We start from the raw sequence: 20350 nt of genomic DNA, 5'->3' as shown, positions 1-20350 counted from the left end.
GCCCCATGGGAAACGTCTGTTATTTATTTTCTGGGAAGTACATCTCCCGCAATTTGAGATGTGTGAGCCACACTTCTCTTCCTGAAAACACTGGCAGCAGCTTGAAAAAAAAAGTAATTCTACACAACAGCACTTTGTTGAGTTGTATCAACATGACGCATGGACCTGAGCAGAGGCCATTGCAGACGTACCAACAGAACTTACCTCATCTCTAGTAGGGGGGGAGTGATCAGTCCCAAAAAAAAAGGACATCACCACCTAAAAGACTTCCCATTCTAGACCCCAGCCCCTATCCACCTAATATTAGAAATTCAGGATGTCATGTGCAGTAAAGGAAAAGCTAACGGGAAAAGAAAAGTCAGAAAGAAGGTTCTCCTCCTCCCACAAATAGCAATATTTATTTTGGCATCGTGACTGGAATCGAGTCCTGAGAAAGGGTGGTGCTGCTGCTGCTGCTGCTGCTGCTGCTGAACAGTGCAAGCCTAGCCTCCCATGCTTTATAAAAGGAGTTAGGACCATGTGATAGGATTTGTAGGCTCTCCCTGTGAGGCATGATGGCCCTCCTGCTCTGGACAATGCAGTGAAAATGTGCCGAATGGGTTAAACTGCTCTCTAGAACTAATTTATATGCTGCCGAACATGTATTTCGTTCAGCACTTGACCCACCTAGCTATGGCCAATTTACATGTTTTCAGACTATACATTTGGGATGGGGGGGAAAAAAAAGATGACGACATTCTCCTGAAGCAATAGTAGTAAGCCTCTTCCACTCCTACATCTTGAAGCTTAGGCCATGGCCAGCGAAGAGCTGGTTCTAATTAGATAAATGGTAGCAGCTTCTTTCTAAGCTACCAGGTACCACATTTTGGGTCTTGAGACTTTAGGATGGATGAAGGAAGAAAGCTTTCCTGTGAGCTATGGAAGAATTAATCCAAATTTAAAAACAAAAAATGAAACAAAAGAAAAAAAACACACCCTACTCTGGAGCATGTAGAATGGCATAATCCTTGTGGAATAAGCAGTAAGGATCAGGCTTCCAAAGAGTAGAGATTCTAGAAACTCTTTCTGCCAATATGTTTAAGACAAGGGAACACATCTTTATGGAGAAAAAACATAGGAAAAAGGACGCCATCAGTTCAAAAGGAGTTTTATCAAGAATTCGTAACACTGTTGTCTGGTCCCAGGTCAGGAAAAGATACGTTGGGTCTTAAATAGCCTTGGACTAGCAGATGACGACAAGAAAATTTAGATGCGCTTGCAGTTTTACTATTGTACAAAGCAGAGATACGGGAGAGTCTTAAGTTCAAATCTAGGCCATCGCACGAAAAACGTAAGAAACCCAGAAGAGTTGGAACACTGTTTTCCCCAGGCTGATGTTCCTAACTTGAAATAAGAGAATCTTGTTTGAACTCTTGCTGTCTCTGAAAGGGTGGAAGGTCTAAAGGACCACCTTAGTGCATATCACCCTGGGCGAGGATTTCACCTCGGGTTAGGCCAAGCTGCCACACACAGGTAACCTGAGCTGTAGGAGCTGACTGTGGGATAAGCAGCTTGGGGCTCAACTCCTTGAGACAACTTAAAGGGGCTTTGATTCCAGAAGATGATGTTGACAGACCAAAGCTGAGGCAAAGCTTCCACATCCCTTCTGAAGATGGCCTCTCTCTTCCTACCTGCAGGATCTTTGGGGAATTAACTACTTTCAGCAGGCATTACAACCTTTGCCAAAAATGCTACAACCACACTCCCCGTAAGCAAGGCTGCAGCGGTATGCCTTACAGTAAGGACAGAGCTTGCACCAAAAAGCTGCCAGACAGCTTCTATGCACATAGGGACTTTTCTAAATAGACCCAGTGGGATTTCAGGGTTTGCCAAATGAGACTTGAGTTCCCTGCTCATTTCTAATGACTTCCTTGAAGAAGGCGGGAAGGCAGAGATGATAACCAACCACTCTCCTTGTGCTGCCAGGGGCAGAGAACCTGAAACAAGGATGGAAGGGGCCTTGCCAAGCCCCAAAGCTCTGTGGACAAGTATGAACAAGCGCCCGTATTTGCAGGAAGAGGGGCACCGTTAAATATGTTTCAGTTCAGGAATGAAAAATCTCCTTTCATTTTATGGAATATTTACACTAAGAATCACAGGAGAAGTACATTTAAAAAAACAAAATCAAGCAATGAAAATGGCTTGGGACATTTTCTAAACAACTGAGGTTTCCCCAAGTTTTACCATTAAGAATCCACCACAATTGAAGCTGGGTAATTTGACTTAAGACAGAGTTATTTAAAAATTACTTTCCAACCTTTCTTAAATATTGCTCATGCTTTGTGCCAATACCCACTGGTAACAAGACTGTGACTGAATGTACTTGCACATTTTCCAATAAACAACTTCATCCTTTACCTCGGGTCCACCATCACTGACACCCTGTCCTTGGAGACTAAGCTAAATAGGAGGATCAGAAAAGCAGCCACAACTCTGTCCAGACTCAGTAAGAGAGTGTGGAACAACAACAAGCTGTACACTCACACCAAAATGCAAGTCTACAGAGCCTGCATCCTCAGCACCCTCCTTTATGGCAGCGAGACTTGGACCCTGTATGCCCGCCAGGAAAAGAGACTGAACGTCTTCCACTTGCGCTGCCTCAGGCGCATCCTTGGAATATCATGGAAGGACAGAGTGACCAACACCGCCGTCCTCGAGCAAGCTGGAATCCCAAACATGCACGCCCTCCTCAGGCAGCGTCGACTCTGCTGGCTTGGCCACGTCCACAGGATGAATGATGGAAGGATTCCAAAAGACATCCTGTATGGTGAGCTAGCCTCTGGCAAAAGACCTCCCGGACGCCCCCAGTTGCGCTACAAAGATGTCTGCAAGAGAGACCTCAGAGAGGTAGACATCGAGCTGGACAACTGGGAAGAACTAGCAGATGACCGCAGCAGATGGAGGCAGGGGTTACACAAGGGCCTTCAGAAGGGCGAGATGAAGATCAGACAGCTAGCAGAGGAAAAGCAAGCACACAGAAAGCACAATAAGGACTTGCCAGACACCCACCACATCTGCAAGAGATGCGGCAAGGACTGTCACTCTCGTGTGGGTCTTCATAGTCACAATAGACGCTGTAAATGAAGTCCTCAATTGAAACTTTAAAGAGCGCGATCCATAGTCTATGCAGACCGAAGGATGCCTACTACTGAATAGCATGAAGGTGGATTAAATTATTTTTCTGCTCTCCCAAGCTACCTTCATTATCCCAGGGAACAAGCTCATAGACTAACAGGTTAAAAATAGGCAAGCAGTCCCGTAGCGCCTTAAAGAGTAACAAATTTTATGTAGTAGGCAGTGAGCTTCTGTGGGTACGGCCTAGTTCAGAGGAAGTGAACTGGGTCTTACTCATGAAAGCTCATTACCTAGTAAATAAAGTTGTTAGTCTTTAAAGTGTGACAGGACAGCTTGCTTCGTTTTGGTGAAGATACAGATCAACAAGGCTACCCCTGTGAGGTTAAAATTAGGAATAAAGCATGAAAGGTTAACATTTTAAATCACACCGACCTACAGGAATGCAAAGGCTTTGCTGCCTCCTGACTTCAAGACAACTATTCTCTTTTAGAAAATGACTATTTACCAGGCTGAATGTTCCGTATTCTTCCCTGAGAAAGTGGGTCAAAAATCCTTGAAAAGTCATCTGGTCTCCCCACGTCCAGCGTGCTTGATTTAGGTAGGATGAGGCAGGCAGATAGAGATAAGGCAGCAAACCAGCCAAGAAGCATAAGCCCAACTTCAGCAAATAGCCAAGGGACAATTCCTGCACCAAAATGGGTCATAGTGCACAACAACGTTTATTTTAGTTTAATCACCCTGGAACTTCAAGAACAGATACAGTAAACATCAAATATATTTACACTGAGTTGATCTCTCAATTTATAGTAAGTCCCTACCAAATGCTATGTTAAACCTTACGATTTTGTGGATTACTAGGAAACTGCATCAAGCTGATCTCCTTTGCATGGCAGGGTGAAATTTAAGTGAAGCAAATAATATTAGCTAGGACTCAGGAGTATCATGTGCATTGCATCTTTTACATTTAAATCATGCCATGACATGCATAGATGGATGAAGCACTGCAAGGCTGAGATAACCCACTTTCCAGTGATTAAGAGTTGGCTGGTATTCCATCTGGCAAAAGAGAGAGATAGAGGGAGTGCAGTTCCCACATAACTGCTCCCAGCCTCACCACCATCAGGAGTCGGCTGTCCCATTTACTTTATCATGGTCACACCGGCTAACCTGTGTCATTCAACTTCTGGGGTGGGATTTTGAAAAACGCCTAAGGGAGTTAGGAGTGCAAGACTTTTAAAGGGACTGCAGTGCCTAACTCCTGTAAGCACTTCTGAAAATCCTATGCTTGGATATTTCATGCTGTTATTTGGGGGGTGGGAGGGGCCATGAATTACATTTCAGTCAAATAAAAATATTCCCTTTTCTATCTGGGTTTATTTGGGAGAGACTATGCTTAAAAATACCTTTCCACAGGCTGGGAAATAGCTTAACGGTTGATGGCTCAAGTCTCATAAGTCAGAAGTAGAGCTATTTCAGAAGACATTTTACTAACTCAAATAACTTGCCTATAATAGGGTTTTCTGTAGCATGGAACACCAGAGTACCCAAAGCATTTCCAAGGTACATTAAAATCTGTATGGCATGCTCCCGAGGGAGTTTTCTACTCTTTACCCAACTCTGCTTAAACAAAGGCTTTGCTTAGGGAAGATATGTTGATTATATAATTAAATGACCAGTTATGGTGAAAACATTTCGGCAAAGAGGACTTTGCACACTGTGCTGAATACGGTCAGATTCTGCAGCGTCTCCTCTGGAAGATGAACACTGTGAACCAGAAGGTCTCATCCCCAGGTGCCATGCGTTTCATCGTGGACTTAATATGCTGCCTAGGCCCTGAGAAGAGCAGCTGGGTCCTGACCTGCTGACAGCTTTGAAGGTCAGGCTCATGATGTCCAGCTGGCAATGGAAGCCAACTGGTAACTAGTGCAAGGACTGGACCACATTTAGTGATGGGCTCAGCACAGCTGCTTCTTGCTGTGCTTTGATATCTACTGATGAACAGCACTATGTAAGAGCCAGCTATGATGATGATTGTGGCAGCGGCTCACCTCATTTTGTGCAAACTGAAGCATCTGCATCCAGCCGAAAGCAGTGATTTACAGCAAATTCAGTCTGCAAGTGAGAAACGTCTCCTCTCTGGCTCGATCCTCACCTAGGAGGACCAGTGCCAAGTTTCCCAGCAAGCCAGAGGTGGGAAACCACCACTGATGTTCCCCCCAATTAGCTGGACTTCACCAGGAGTCTAAGAGTGCCGTGAGATTTTACGCAACTTTGGCAAACAGGAAAACTTAGCAGGAGAGGACAGTTTTTAAGACCAGCATCATTTTGGTCTTGCCCAGGTTGAGTTGGAGACAGGTGGTTTTCATCTGGAAGCTGATTTTTTGCAGGCCTTGGTGCATGCTTGAGATAGTGCTGATTAAGGAAAATGAGATATGCAGTACGGTCTTGCTGGGATACTGTTGACACCACGGCCTATGGCATCTCACCTCTCCACTCCCAAAACGGTTTGAGGTTGATGCTGAAGGTGTGTCTTTCTGGAGAAGAATGACTGCAGCTATTTCACTGCAGTGCTCTCTACTCCAAGCATGCCGTATGTGACTGACCTTAACAAAAGCTGCAGAGAGGCTGAGCAGTACTGAGATGTGGCCTCTTTCACTATCAGGAGAAAGTCATCACCTGGAAACTAACCCTGTGGGTTAAAAGAATTTCCATGCCTCCATCAGCTGCCAGGAACTGTGAGTCATGAGGTCCAGATCACTCCTACCCTTCTCTGATCTTCTCAAGGGATTACAGTCACCATCAATTTCATCTACTTTTCCGTTTGTGGAAAGTTATTTTAAAGTAAACATGGAGCATGCGCATATTTCCACAGACTCGGAACTTCCGCCAGTATCCTCATCAAAGTACTAACAATGTAGCTATGTAATAGATGGTCTGATGACGGTCCCTGATCCAAGGAGTTTACAACAGAAATGGACAGCTCTAAGAAGTCACATATGCCTGACAGCTTCAAAATCCTTCAAAGTCATAATCCTTGGCTGTGATGTCAGCTTGATGGACTGCGACTTTATGCTGCTGTGGACTACGACTGACTAGCTTAGGCATATCACGAACTGCTGCCAACCATACAACACACATACACGTCAATATCAAAGCAGTGTCAGAAGGGAAAGCAATAAGTGTTCAAACATAAGACTTACACTCTGCCCTTCAAGCTTACTGGAAAAATGACAATTTAATATTCTGCTCAGCTATAGATAAGATACCTACCTTCCCTTTGAAAAGTTGAAACAGGACCCATGGTACAATGCACAACACATAAAGCGTTATGGTGTGCTGATTGCACAAACTAAGCCCACAGCAAAAAGCACCAACCTTCGATATCTGAAAGGAAGAAAGTACAATTATTCTTTAAAATGTGCAGAATTTACACACACACTAAAACTGCATTGCTGCCACCCAGGGTAGTGTTACAATGGAAAAGCAGCTATGTAGCATGCAATGTTCAATACACATTTACAAAACAAAACAAAAAAAATCACGTATGTATAGGCCACATGTTTTCCTGGAAATGTATTTAAGAACTACTTTAGACTCAGTTTTTAAAAAATGGTTATATATGGATATCTATGAAGGTAGATAGTATACACAGAAACGTGGTGAGGGTATTTATGTCATACCATGTGCATGATGATAGTACTTACATGGTAAATCGCAATGCCGGAGTGATAAACTGCCTATCCATGTGGTTAACTGCATGTATCACGGACCTCTGATCACCTTACCTAGCCACAGTCCATTTGGAGTGCTTCTGCCACCCTGTCTCTCAGCAGCTTCTAACAACTGGCCTTCCTTTCCCAAATGTGTAGTTTCCCCTAAAATTACCTTGGCCTGAGGCTCAGGATAGAAACATTCATTCCCACACTAGTGACAGGTTTAGGGTCCAATCTCTCATAGGCCATGAAGACTAGAAAGGGAACTTTCCACTGCTGGAAGAGGGAAATTGCTTCTAGCACTGAATTCGTCCCAGAAATCAGATTATAAAGGCAGGATTTTACTAGAGATAGGGGAACTACTTCAGATAGTTTCAGTGGTGTCCGAGATTTTAGGAGGGGATGCTCAGACCTTCACAACTTTATCAGATAGCCATCCCAAGCTCCAGCTGATAGAAAACTTTCTTCCAGAGCATCAGGTGTTCTCCATGTTACCCATCCTGGCCCAGGAAAATCACCTGGTGGCTTTAAGAGCTGTCTTTAAAGCATGAATGTTATTTTAAAAAGAAAAAAAAAAGCCTTGGATCACCGCCTTGAATCTCTGCTACATGAAACTCCCTATATTGCCTTGATTGAATTCACTTTTACCTCTCTTCATCAGTCTTATTTTGTTTGCAATACGTGCCGGCCATCAGCTTACGACTATTCACTGGAACAGGTCCTCAGCTGGTGAAAACTATCAGCGATTCATTGAAGTTAATGGAACTACAACAACAGTTCACTGGTGGAGGATCTGTCTTACATCATCTGCCATACAATGCTCTTCTGTTGTCTCTTGCTACTCAGACATTTAACAGTGGAAATGTCTTCATGGCACTGGTTTCTTTGGTAGTCAGTTAAAAAGACAGAGCTGTGTAATATCCACATTTGAATTCACTAGGTGATGAAATAATATCAACACTGATGCGCAGAGCACCCTGCATGCGTACAAAATTTGTACCCCCACCCAATCCGCAAAAACTATTAGCAGATGTGGATATGTGCGGCTATACAGCAGAGACCCATGGATTTGTGGGGTTCTACTGAGGTGAGTTTCTATGAAGAGTCTGACCTTTTCCTTTGAAGACGATTTCACCATTAGCAAAGGGTTTTTTGCATCACCGCGATACTAATACAAGTTGGACCACCCTAGTCCAGCATCCTCAGGACTTGACTTGTCCTGAACGTGGGGTTTGCTGGACCACGGGAGGTCCCCTGCCTCTGCCTTGGTTCCAGCCCCAGGCAGACTCCTACCACCAGCACTGGCCTCAATGCTGCCAGCTATAGCCCCTGCCACTGGCTCTGGCCCCAGTCCTGCAGCCAGGAGCTCCAGCACCCGCCACGGTCCCACTGCCGCCAGCTGCAGCTCCAGCCCTGCTAACCAGGGCTCTGGCCCTGACACTCCAGCCCTGGCCCCAGGGCCAGATGCTGTCCCCAGCACCACTGCCACCGGCTTCAGACCCAATTAGGCTGCTGGATGCTGGCCCACTCCCATGGGGATCCAGCCTGGGGTTCTCTGGTCCAGGAATACTCCTGGTTCTACTGGACCATAGATTTTGCCAGACCAGAGAATCCTGGTTTTGAGAGATACCACCTGTACATCTGAGACTGTCAAATCCTCTCAACAGATCCAGGCACCCAAACCACATTTTTCAAAAGGAACTAGTAATTCTGGGTGATGAGCCTGATGTGACAAACGGGTGGGCCTTACTCTCAGAAATTGCTGAAAACCTGACCTCACACACTAATCCCCTTTCAGGTGAACATAGCTGGATACCCCAAAAGTTGAGGCAATCAAAATATTTAGTCTCTTTGGAAAATCTTAGTCATAATTTCCACTGGAAATTGGGTATATGAAACCTGGAGATATCTCTGAAAATGCCACCCACATCATTTAGCAGTCAGCAGTCCAGAAATGGTGGTAACCAATACTATAATTGTTCTTTGTGAGGTTTAATGCCAAATTAAAAAAAAAACCCTCACCTGCAGACATTCAGGGAAACAAGTATGATTTGAAGAACCCATTCCAACAACACAGAATTAGGCTGATATTCTAAAATTCTGTTATTTTTATTGAACTAAATTTATTCCAAGACTTTACAGTGGTCATAAAAAAACAGTTTCTAAAAGAACAGATGTGACATCCCCAAGTTTAGGGAGAGTGGAGATAAAACACTATCAGTTTTTAAACACTATTTGGCTGCGCCATTGCAGGAAGTGGAGAGTGTAATGTGAAATTTAAGGGCCACATTTTCAAAGCTCTAGAGCTGATCAAAATTTTCCATCCCGACTTCTGACAGACCACTGGGTTTCAGCTAAACAAATATTTGTGTGTACAGTGCCAGGTTTCCATAGAAAATATAGACATTTAACAGAAAAATAAGAACGGGAAAGCTCAAAAAAGGTGCACTTTTCTGCAGAAATTTCTGATGAAAGCCATCTTTGCTTGTTTTCTTCATCATTTTCCACTCTGTCTTCTGTACAGCACCCTATGTCTCTGACTAAGATCCTTAATAAGTGGCTGTATTTTTAGGAGCTTGGCATATACGTAGCGTGGCCAGAATTTCAGACGTACTCCACATACAGCAGCTCCCATTCAGGATAAGCACTTTCGAAGACGTGACCCTTAATTTTAAGCCAGACCAACAGGATAAATTTTAAAACAAATATCATTTACTTTACAGGTTACCTCTGATCTCTCCTTTGCAGTAGTTGCCTCCTCAAAACGTACCGCAAGCAACATCAGCAGCCCCACAAACAGATTGTTTAAGCTAAAAACCTCGGCTGCAATGGACCACTGCCATGTTAGACGAGAAAAGGAAAACACCCCTGCAGCAAGGATTCCTCCAGCATAGGAGCCAGAAAGCCTGCAAACACAGATAACATGAAATCTTCTTTTCCAACAAAAAGAGCCTACTTTATTGTCCTTTTTTAACATACTGTAACAGCAGAAATTACGACTCCCACTCAGCACCCTTCCAAAACATTATACAGTTAATAAGTCATTTCTATTAACTCCTTCGCATAAAAGAGTTCACTTAGGAAGGCCAGTTACTAACCATGCTGCATGCTATACAAGGTGGTGAGTGCACCTCCTCAGTGGCAAATGGCTAGTGAGCGTCACACGCTATTTCTTCCAAGCGCAGAGGGTGACATCCAGTATTTGAGTTAGTTTTGAAACTTTGCTGAGAGAGAGGACATAGTGGATCAAGGCACACCAAGCCAAAGAGTTGTGCTTTCAAACCAGATATCCTTAGCGGACAGACTTCTGAGCAATGGTGCAGCTTTAAATTCATCAAGACATTGGATAAAAAGGGGCTTATAGGTATTCATGAGGGTTGGCATTATACACTTTCCTAGGGGGGAACTTTAATTTGGTCGGGTGGGGGTGAGACAAGGAACACGCAGGGCAGTAGGAATGAGAAGTGTACTTTGGAGCTAGGAGAAAACAGCCAGGGAAGTGAGGAAACAAGTGTCAATGTGCAATGAGGAAGCAAAGTCAAGCAATGCACGAAACACTCAGCATTTGGATGTTGGCGACCCTGTCTGTCAAACCCACACTCAACTCCAGTAACCACTGCCTTCATGACTTCCAGATCGAGTTGTGGCACCCACATCCAGATTAGAGGGGTTCAACCTGCAACAGCCACCCTCATGGACAGAGTCCTGGGCAACGAGATGGGCATGAACCACAAGCTGAAAGGCAACAAACGCTGGCTAATTCATAATAGGACGCTCCATGCCTCAGTTTCCCAATCTGTGAAATGGGGATAATGATAGCTGTATCCTTCACAAAGTGCTTTGAAACCCCTGGATAAAAAGTGCTAGTAGAGCTCATTATCATCATTTACTGGCTGCTCATTGATTGCAAGAGGTAGAATGAGAAGTAAAGCTGTTGCTTAGACTCATTATTTAACATGCAGTAAAAATATCACACAAACAAGGGCCCTCACAGCTCCTTTCTTCAGTGTGGAAACTGCAATCTAAGCACAGAAAGGTCCAGATCTGTTTTAGTTTAGTTTAACAATTGCCTCCTCTTCTACCAGACCACAGGCCTCCATAGTCAAACTTGAAAATCCAAATTTTGTCCCAAAATTCCTGCTCAAGGCGGGGCATTTTTCCCCCGGAGAAGATACTTCCATGAACGTGTCAAGTAAATGGTTCCTGAAATTGGCCGACGAATAAAATCAAGTACTTAATTTGGATTTCCAGGGATAGCACAACGAGGCCTGGGGGCTGAATCACTGCAATCGATGGGAGCTTTGCCATTGCTTTCAGTGGCTCCCGCCTGAAGTGTCTGCAATCAGAACAACTGTTGTCATTTGGTGGGAAGTGGAGAGAGGTGCCTCAATGGAACAATGCCTTCCCCTCCCCTTTGGGCACTGAATACAGATCCTGGAGTTGCTGGCAGGGGAATGTGAATGTGATCTGACCCAACAGCCCCACCGCAACATCGCCGTGCAATCTGGCAGGGCTGGACAGCACACGGGAACAGCAGCAGGTTTTGCAGTACAGGGGCGAGACAGTGGCACAACAGACTGAAGCTTGCATCATCCCAGCTGGCATGGCGCTGAGCTCCCAACGACTTGATCAACCTTCCCTTACCATATTTGCATTCTGAAAGATTTTACCTGGGGCCTAATCAATACAAAGAAGTGCCACATTCAGCATTTTCTTCCTTTCACGAACAAAATCGTTTACAGGCTAACCAGGTTAAAACTGCTAATCATAGACTCCTAGAGGCGGACGGGACCTCAGGAAGTCATTGAGTCCAGCTCCCTGCCCAAAGCAGGATCAACCCCAACTATGTCATCCCAGCTAGGACTCTGTCAAGCCAGGATTTAAAAAACTCTCAGGATGGAGATTCCACCACCTCGCTAGAGGCAACGCATTCCAGTGCTTCACCACCCTCCTGGTGAAGTAGTTTTTCCTAATACCCAACCTAGACCTCCCCCACTAACTTGAGACCATTAATTCTTGTTCTGTCATCTGTCACTACGGAGAACAGTCTCTCTCCATCTTCTTCAGAAACTGCCTTCAGGAAGCTGAAGGCTGCTATCAAATCACCTCTCACTCTTCTCTTCTGCAAACTAAATAAGCCCAAATCCTTCAACCTCTCCTCATAGGCCATGTGCTGCAGCCTCCTAATCATTTTGGTTGCCCTCCACTGGATCCTGTCTAATGCGTCAAAATCTTTTCTGTACTGCAGGTATCACAGCTGCACCATGGAGTCCCAGTCACTGACCAAGTTTACAACCCCAGCACCAGAGATCAGGGCAGCAAGCTTCATGGGATATTCTGAAACTGCAGTTCTAAACCTCCCCAGCCTACTGTATACCTTTCAGGTGGCCGATTTGTTGTGCATATGCACAAGTTTCACCATTCTTAAACTATAAGCTCTCCCCACAGCAGCTCACCCTGCTCTCCCCTGAACCCTCACCCCAGCCTGCATTTTTCTTGCATTTTGAAAAATACTGTCACTGAAAACTGCATGTGCATTTTTCATTTATTTTCAAAGCATTACTTCTGTTGAAGGGCCAGGCAACGCCAGGTCTGCCTGCTAGTTCATAACAAAGGCAGTCTACCACCAATAACACAATGCAGCTGCAGGAGTCATTTGACAGAGACAGGGAAATGATACTAAGTAAAGCTGAACTTTTCTTTATGAACTTTGACCTTTCTATTCTGAAAGACCTGTCTGGAAACAGTGGGTCGGTCACTGGCTGTTACCACGTGGACAACAAATAAGCTGAATGACCTGGCAAAGGTTTCCACCATGAGGACTCGATGATTTTGCTTCTCTCCCCAAATACGTAGGTCAACCAGAGCAAAAGAGGAACGATGAAGAGGGGCGTAGGGAGACGGACACATTACAGAAATGAAACAAAGCAATGGTAGCATTTGCCCCTCAACCAACTTCTCCGCAACTTAATGGTGTTGAAAAAGTTGTAAGAGCAGGAGATGGTCATCCAGCAACATTGCTAACCAGTGTCTCTGCATACAATTGGCTGGATCTTCGAGAAATTCTCAGTTCAACTACTAACTTCTGGCTCCGAAGAACCAACACACTATGGAATCTTTTCTGGAAATTCAAACAATAAGATAACAGTTCTGAATGTAAAACAAAGATTGAAACACATTTCGCATCACAGATATTTACTGGTATGTTTCCATCCTACCAGCACTAGTTCCTTCCTTGAAAGAAATGTCACTGCTATGTTAAAACCCACATTAAAACAGCTCTCCGTTTCCAGACTGATAAAAAAAATGTGAAAACCTTATTCTAGCCTATGGAATAAGACTTAGGCAGTGGCTGCTAAACTCCAATGTTAGAGATTTATCCTAGACTGCAAAGTATGGAGCAGAATATTGTCCTTTTTACCACTTGTCTGAACAGCCCCCAGCACAATAGGGCCTGGACCCTTGACTGGAGTCCCTAGCTATTCCTACAATAAAAATAACAGTTATTTTCCTTCTATTCTGAAGTTCACAATTCCCCATCTGGAGTAAATATGTTTTTTCAAAAAGCTGAAACAAGCTTTAAAATGCTTGGCAGAGACTTAGATGGGTACGGTTCTTAGTTCAGAACATAAATGAGTACATACATGGCTAGAAACACTGGATGACAGAGCCCCAGGTACAGACTCACATCCTTGCTGCTAAGCATTAGTGTCTAATGTATCAGCAATACCGGGAAATGAGTGACACCAAAGCAATCCCCTCAGGGGTTTTAAGGGAGACGATGAAGGCTTGATTTTCCAAAGAGATGTACTCCTCACAGCTCCCCAGCCAAGCAGCCAGATACAGACATGGGCTCAAGACTGCTGGAGGTAGACGTTTAGACTATCATATTCGACAAATTCCCTGTGGTTGATAATGTCCCTTAGTCCCGCCTGCTCTCCCTCTGTGGCACACAACAGTTTAGTCTCCTGACGGCTCTGATACTTTGGTTTAATTCTGGTTGGTGGGCTGGGTACTGGCAGGTGTTTGGTGATATATAAGAGGCCAAATTAGATGAACTGGTGGTTTCTTCTGGCCTTAAATTCTACGACTCAAATGAGCAGCACAGACAGGACAGAAAGATGCAGGAGATGTGTGTTTGAGTTGTTCTCTGTAAGAAATGTTCCTTACTTACGTCACTTCAAAAGGGCCGTGGTCCACTCACCTGTGGCTTGTCTACACAAGGGTCTTTTTTGAAAGGACCCTACCAATATCGAAATCCCCTTATTCGTATTCAGCTGTTAGGAACAAGGAGATTTCGATGTTGGCAGGGTCCTTTCAAAAAGGACCCCTGTGTAGACAAGCCGCAGGCAAGCGGATCATGGCATTTTCAAAGTGCCGTGGCTGGTGGCATGCTAATGAGGCGCCGAATAGTCATTTCAGTGCCTCATTAGTATTTGCCAATTTGGCCATTAGCGTGGCCATTTCAAAGTTTTTTGTAAGTGCAGACACGGCCTAAATGTGTTATTTTATTTTCCCTTTTAGCCACCAAGGGGCACAGGCATGCACCTGCAATGCAGCTCGATAAAGCATAAAGAGAAAATAAGGTGATCGAGTAGAACCTGAAGTCTTCAAAGTCAAAACTTTTGCCACCACATAGTTGAGGCATCTTCCTGTCTGGCATGGTAGCTAATAACCCAAGATGTCCAGATAAATGTACCTATAGTGAGGAGGCTGCACCACACAAGGAATAAAAGGGGTGAAGACAGTCTGGGAGACTGTGCGAGACCCTGATCAATGAGAAGAGGGCTTACTGGGAGCCAATCAGGAAAGGGCTTGCTGGAGCAGCCCAGAGATGAGTCTTTCTGTGACCTGTAAGAAAGGAAGACTGGCTGCCTAGAGAAGCACCTTATATAGAGCAATGCTGGGCAGGATGGCAAGAGATCTCGGCTGAGCACGTGCTGGAAAGACTGAGAAGGTGCTAGTGTTACAGGAGAGGTGGCCCAGATAAATAGGCAGTTGGCTGCAATCCACTGGTGCATGAGGAGACTGGCCAGTAACCAGATAGCAGGTTGCTCTGAGGAGCTAGAAAAGAGGCTGCAGTTGGCCACTAAGTCAAGTGGCGGGACGAAGAATTGCCAATCCCACAGACGGAGGAAGGTAATGAGCCGCACCACAGCTGGAGGGCTATGCCTTGAAGAGGACACTGCAGTCCAGGGGCAATGAGGGTCTGAACTATTGGAAGTAGCAGCATGACAGCAGATGACACACAACGCAGAAAGCAACATACTTAGCTGAACAGAGCTAATCCTCCGAGTGACCAGCAGGAGATGCCACGGCGGTGTCTGTCCCAGCACATTATCTTTGGTAGATTCCCTCATTCTAACAGATGCAAGCTGACAGCCTGAATATATTAACAGAAGATAACCAGTTTCTCTTCTCTATTAAAATATATAGAGCATCATTCTTTCAAGCATCACCTTTCTCTTTAGTGCTTCTTTTAACAAAGTGTGTTCTTTTTCCAATCATTAATAAAAATAGAAACATCTCAAAAGTGCTCACACTTATTAACTATATTATGTATTCCAATTGTACTTTAAAAGCACTTTAAAAGCAAATTAAAGTAAAATACAAGTTTAGAAATTCTTTCCTTATAATTACAACAGTGATTTATACAAAACCAGCTCCTTCTTGTTTGAGGGTCTGCTATGTGGCATTTCTACTCACACTTTCTGGGGAAAAAAAAAAAAAGCAAGTTTCTACAGTTCTTATCAGTGAATAGCCTGAACAGATACTATAGGGAATACTAAATTAGATTGCATTCTTCCTCAAGTATCTTTAGTTGAATTGCCCCTTCAGGTCTTTGACTGCAGAATCTATTGCTCAGGAAGAAGTAAAAGGCAGAAAGAACACAGCTTGAGTTTCAGATCCCAGGTTGAATCTTCAGGCCTGACACCCAGAAGAAAAAGGCCTTTTGATATAGAAACCAAATGAAAGAGAACCACAATGGCACTTTTGTCGTCACTTTCACAATAATCGCGTTTTAAAATGAAAGGTTTTCCATCATACAATTTAGCACTGGAAAAAAAAAAATCAAAATGACCATAAATTAAGAGAAATCAGAAATTAAAATTTACTCCGAGCAACTGATCATAGGAATTCCAGCTGAATCTGTTATGAGTTATTCAGTGCCGTGAGGGGCGGGGGGAGGTGGATGAGTGGAGGGGAGGAGCAGGGTGATGGTGGCTTATAATTTTTGTTTTCTTGACTGTCCAAATAATATACCCTTAAACTTGTCCAATCCACAGAACTGTTTTTCAGCCAGGTCAAAAACAGAGCATCACCAAAATGGGTGGTAGACACTCTACAGGACTGAATTCTTTTCTCCCTCCCTGGCAGGATGCTTGATTCAGCAAGGGGGAAAGAAGAACCAGTTAATGCTGGCACTGCGCATCAACACCGCAAATCAGATCAACCAATTTCCTACAGTTTCCAAGCTGCCCTCCACATACCAGTACAGGTTCAAAGCCCCAAAACTGACATTCTCTGATCCAGCATGACCACAGATGTTACTGGACCAAAGACACCGTTGGGCAGCTGTTAGAGGGAGGGTCAGCCAAAGCCCAGTGCCAGAGGTGTCCAGCCACCCTGGGCAGAGGATCCCGGCAAGGTTTGCATTTCCAGCCGGAGCAAGTCTCCGCAGGGCTGGGGCCACATGGGCAGCCTGGCCAGGGCTGAACCTAGTGCCTGCTGGACTGAGGCCATACCAGCAGCCCAGGCAGGGTTGCAGCTGAACTGGAGCCGGCCTCCACACTGCCAGGGCTGGGGCTCAAGGCGGTGCCTGCTGGGCTCTAGCCAGCACCCACACCCACAGCCCAGCTGGGTCCAGAGCCAGCACCCACAGGGAAGGAGAGCCTGGCAAGGCTTGTGACCCCTGCTGGAGCTGGCCTCCACAGGGTCAGGGCTGTGCCAGCAGCACGACTGGGGTCAGTGCCAGTCCCGGTGACTGGGATAGGGCTAAAACCAGTGCCCTGGTTAGGGCCGGAGTCGGCTTCTGCAGGGCTGGGGCTACACCAGCAGCGGCTACGGGCCTAGGGCTGCGTCAGCAGCCCAGTCGGGACCAGAGCCTGGCTGCATCCAGCATCCATGGGGCCGGGGCCGGGGCCAGGGTCAGAGCCTGCGGGGCTGTGGCTGTGTCCAGCACTGGTTGGGTCAGGGCTGGAGCTGGCAAGCAGTCCCTCTGGGGGCAGGTCCAGCAGCTTGGCTGGGGCTTGAGCCAGCCTCCACAGCTAGCAGCCCGAGTATGGCTGGCTGGTACCAGCTCGAGGTCTGGGCAAGAGGTAAGGAGGCTGGAGACGAGATGGGGAGGGCAAAAGTGGAATGGGCAGCAGGGAAGAGCAGCAGACTGGGTGGCTGGAGGCAGGGGACCTCCCTTCATCCAGCAAATTCCCTCATCTGGGACCAGTCAGGTCCCCAGCGTACTGGATGAGGAAGGTGGCAACCTATATTGTCTTCTACTTTTTAATTTTTATAAAGCTGCCTATCAGAGGGAGAGAAAGGACTCCTCCGTATTCAGTTCAGAAACACAGATCAGGAACAATTCTTGATATTTTCACTGAAGGTACAACAGTGATAGACAGCGGGAAGGGGACTGGCCAATGAACACCTCTATTCAGAAGAGGTAAAATAAGGGCAGTGATGCTCTAAGTTTCTCAGCATTGCCCTGACCCATCTCATCCCTACAGATGGACAAGTAGTTTAATCCTGACACATACTAAAACCTTAGCCTCTACTGACACAGGCAATAGAAATACCATGATGATGGTGTTCAGCCTGAGACACATTAGCTTCAGCCATTGCCTCAGAGGGTAAATCACAACATAGGAGCTTAGGGGCAGATTAGTGTCTTCCATATGCACAGGAGATGGCCACCAACAGCCACAGGAACCAATGTGATTTTTGTCACTGACTTCAACAAGGTCAAGATTTCACCTTCTGTGCACGAACCAAGGGAAATCCGGTTCCTAAAAACAACATTCAGCTCAGATTATTTCCATTATAGGCCACCAAAAGGAAAAGCACAGCTATTTATAAAGCAACCACAAAGCCTCATGGACACGTACGCCCCAAAGGCATTGCCCCACCAGAAACGATCACCTCTGTCTTATGACTTTACGGCCATGTCCACACTTCCAGGAAGATCAACCTGGTCAGGGTCAATCTTCCAGAGTTCAATTTCACCTGTTTGGCAGAGACATGTGACATGGATCTGCCTGCGGTCAGCAGAAACTCTCCACACAACCCCTCCCGGTGCAATAGCCGTACCTAGAACTGCGCACCTGCAATCGACTTCAAGGTCTAATATACACCAAGCCTGAGAGTGATAAGAAAGTAGTCAACCTCCTTGTGTCCATGTAACTGGTGCATCAAGCCAGTTAATTTGTCCTCTCCTCAGCCACCTGATTAGTTAGCCTAATGGGCTAACCCCTGTAAAATGCTGCTGTAAAATACACAGCTAATAGTTTTGAATTAAAATAATGGAGACGACCTGGGTAAAAACTCAATATTTGGTCCCACCTCCACTTAGAAATAGACAGACCAATCTCAACATTCATTAAAAAAAATTGACAGACACCCTGGGACTGGGGCATTTTATTCCACTCTCTTAGAATCTAAAGTCTTGAGTGCTGAGAGCCAGTCTTTGGAGGTATATTGTACAATGGGGATCAGGTATCATGGGCAAGGCACTTGCGTACTGAAGTGATGGAGCAATATAAATGCGCAGATTAGGGGTTTAGCAAACTTTCCATAACAGACCCTCTTAAACAAATCCTCATCCCTAGCAAACAATGTTTGACAGGGTTGTTCTGGTACAATACGCATGAACTAGATAGGTGGAAAGTATCTCTGAGTCAATACTGCAACATAAATAATCAACGGGAAGTGCTTTCACTTTGTAATCAATGTTTTTAACCCACACAGGTCGACATACCATGGGAGACAAGTCTTTGTTACGGAAAACTTGAGAGAATTAGTTTCAGTTTTGTCAATGGCCTTCAAAGTACTATCATAGAGGATGAGACAAACTCCTACTACCATAGGCCCTGATCCTGCAGTTGGTTGCAGATCAGACCTACAAGTAAGGAGTACAACAAGAAGTCCTGTGGCACCTTAAAGACTTGCAGATATTTTGGAGCATAAGTTTTCATGGACAAAGACCCACTTCGTCAGATGCATGAGACAAGATAAGGAGTAGTTTGCATTAAACTTTTCACAGCCCAAGGAATTAATTTCACATTATAGACTTTGAAGTATATAATGATTAATACCAAAATTACCCCGCTTATTGCAACAATAAACTTTCCAAGAAGACAGATGAATGCTTAAAATGCATGGTTTGAAACAAACTAGACTTGAGCAACTTAATGAGTAGCATTAAACAGTACAATCAACTGAACATACGCTGGACTTCATAAAGAAAAACATGTCACCATTAAGAGCTTTCCATTATACAAGTTATAACAACTGTATTTCAAGTCGCTAAAATTCAGAAGGCAATTGCTCTCTTTGTGTCTTTGTAAACAGCCAGGGCATATTAGTTTTGATCTATTTGATTAATAATTTTTAAAAAAATCTTTAGGAAATATGTACGTTTATCACTGAAGCCATAATAAGTGGTGTCTAGTTCCAGTGGCAGAAACTCTGCAGGAAACAGATTTAGCAATTTAAATGTTTTATAAGTTTTTGTAATTGAAGAAACTTTTCATAATCTGACATTTGTTAAAACCACTTATTAGAAATTATGCAGCACAGTAGCTGTGGAAATATGAGCTCGCTTCACAATTATAAAGTCAGCCTATGCAGCCCTTTCCTATTGTATGAAGTGGCATAAACCCCACGGCGGCCTATCAGCTAACTGGCAGGCAGGGGGCTGCTCTATTCAAAGTGAGAGATACAAGCTGCAGGGCAAAAACCTGGCAGCTCCCATCTGACCCCACAATCCCCTACTGGTGACAGCTCCAAGCTCCATAGCAAATTAGGCCTTCTCATATTACAATTGGAGAAGACAGATTCCATTAGCAGTATCTGAAATTGACTGGAGAGCTGCACTGTTATCAGACTTGACTCATAAGCACTGCTATTAATCAGAGCTATGATAGCATTTATATATTTCAAGCTATCTGCTGCCGCTGTGATATTCTGCTACAAAGGGTTGATGGGACTTAGGAAAGTGAACAATAGAGTTTTCTGGGAAAAAGCAGAGTAAATCAAGAAAGTCTATGACTTCCGCACATTCTGAAGGGATTGCGGTTTACATAAATTTTCTCCCAATTGGAGATTGAGCTCTTCCTCATCTTACACATGGGATTTAGTTGTCACTCAATGGTAACAGCTGTGAAAAGGTGAAGCGGCCCACCGCTCAGAATATTGCCTTCGCTTTTAAAGCAATTAACCCATGAACAGGAGGATACCTGGTGATATCAAAGGGATTAAGCTAGGCAGTGCATTATTAACATTTCCTTGAACTAATTCTAACTCCGACT

The 20350-nt window shown here is 44.8% G+C and overlaps 1 protein-coding gene across 6 annotated transcripts in view; it reads right to left on the bottom strand.

Annotated features, from left to right (window-relative positions):
• Positions 1 to 20350, bottom strand: part of TMEM260 (transmembrane protein 260) — a 54022-nt gene that overhangs the window by 16744 nt on the left and 16928 nt on the right. For 4 of the 6 annotated variants that reach the window (XM_074996244.1, XM_074996247.1, XM_074996245.1 and 1 more), the window contains exons 4-6: positions 9556 to 9733; positions 6385 to 6498; positions 3620 to 3799 (exon numbers count right to left, since the gene is read on the bottom strand). In XM_074996244.1, coding sequence (XP_074852345.1) covers positions 3620 to 3799; positions 6385 to 6498; positions 9556 to 9733 — 472 coding nt within the window. The remainder of the gene's footprint in view (positions 1 to 3619; positions 3800 to 6384; positions 6499 to 9555; positions 9734 to 20350) is intronic. The other 2 variants (XM_074996246.1, XM_074996249.1) reach the window with 1 other exon arrangement.

Source organism: Carettochelys insculpta, chromosome 6 (assembly GCF_033958435.1).
Source record: "Carettochelys insculpta isolate YL-2023 chromosome 6, ASM3395843v1, whole genome shotgun sequence".
NCBI classification, from domain to species: domain Eukaryota; kingdom Metazoa; phylum Chordata; order Testudines; family Carettochelyidae; genus Carettochelys; species Carettochelys insculpta.
This window is presented reverse-complemented; position numbering and strand designations above follow the sequence as displayed.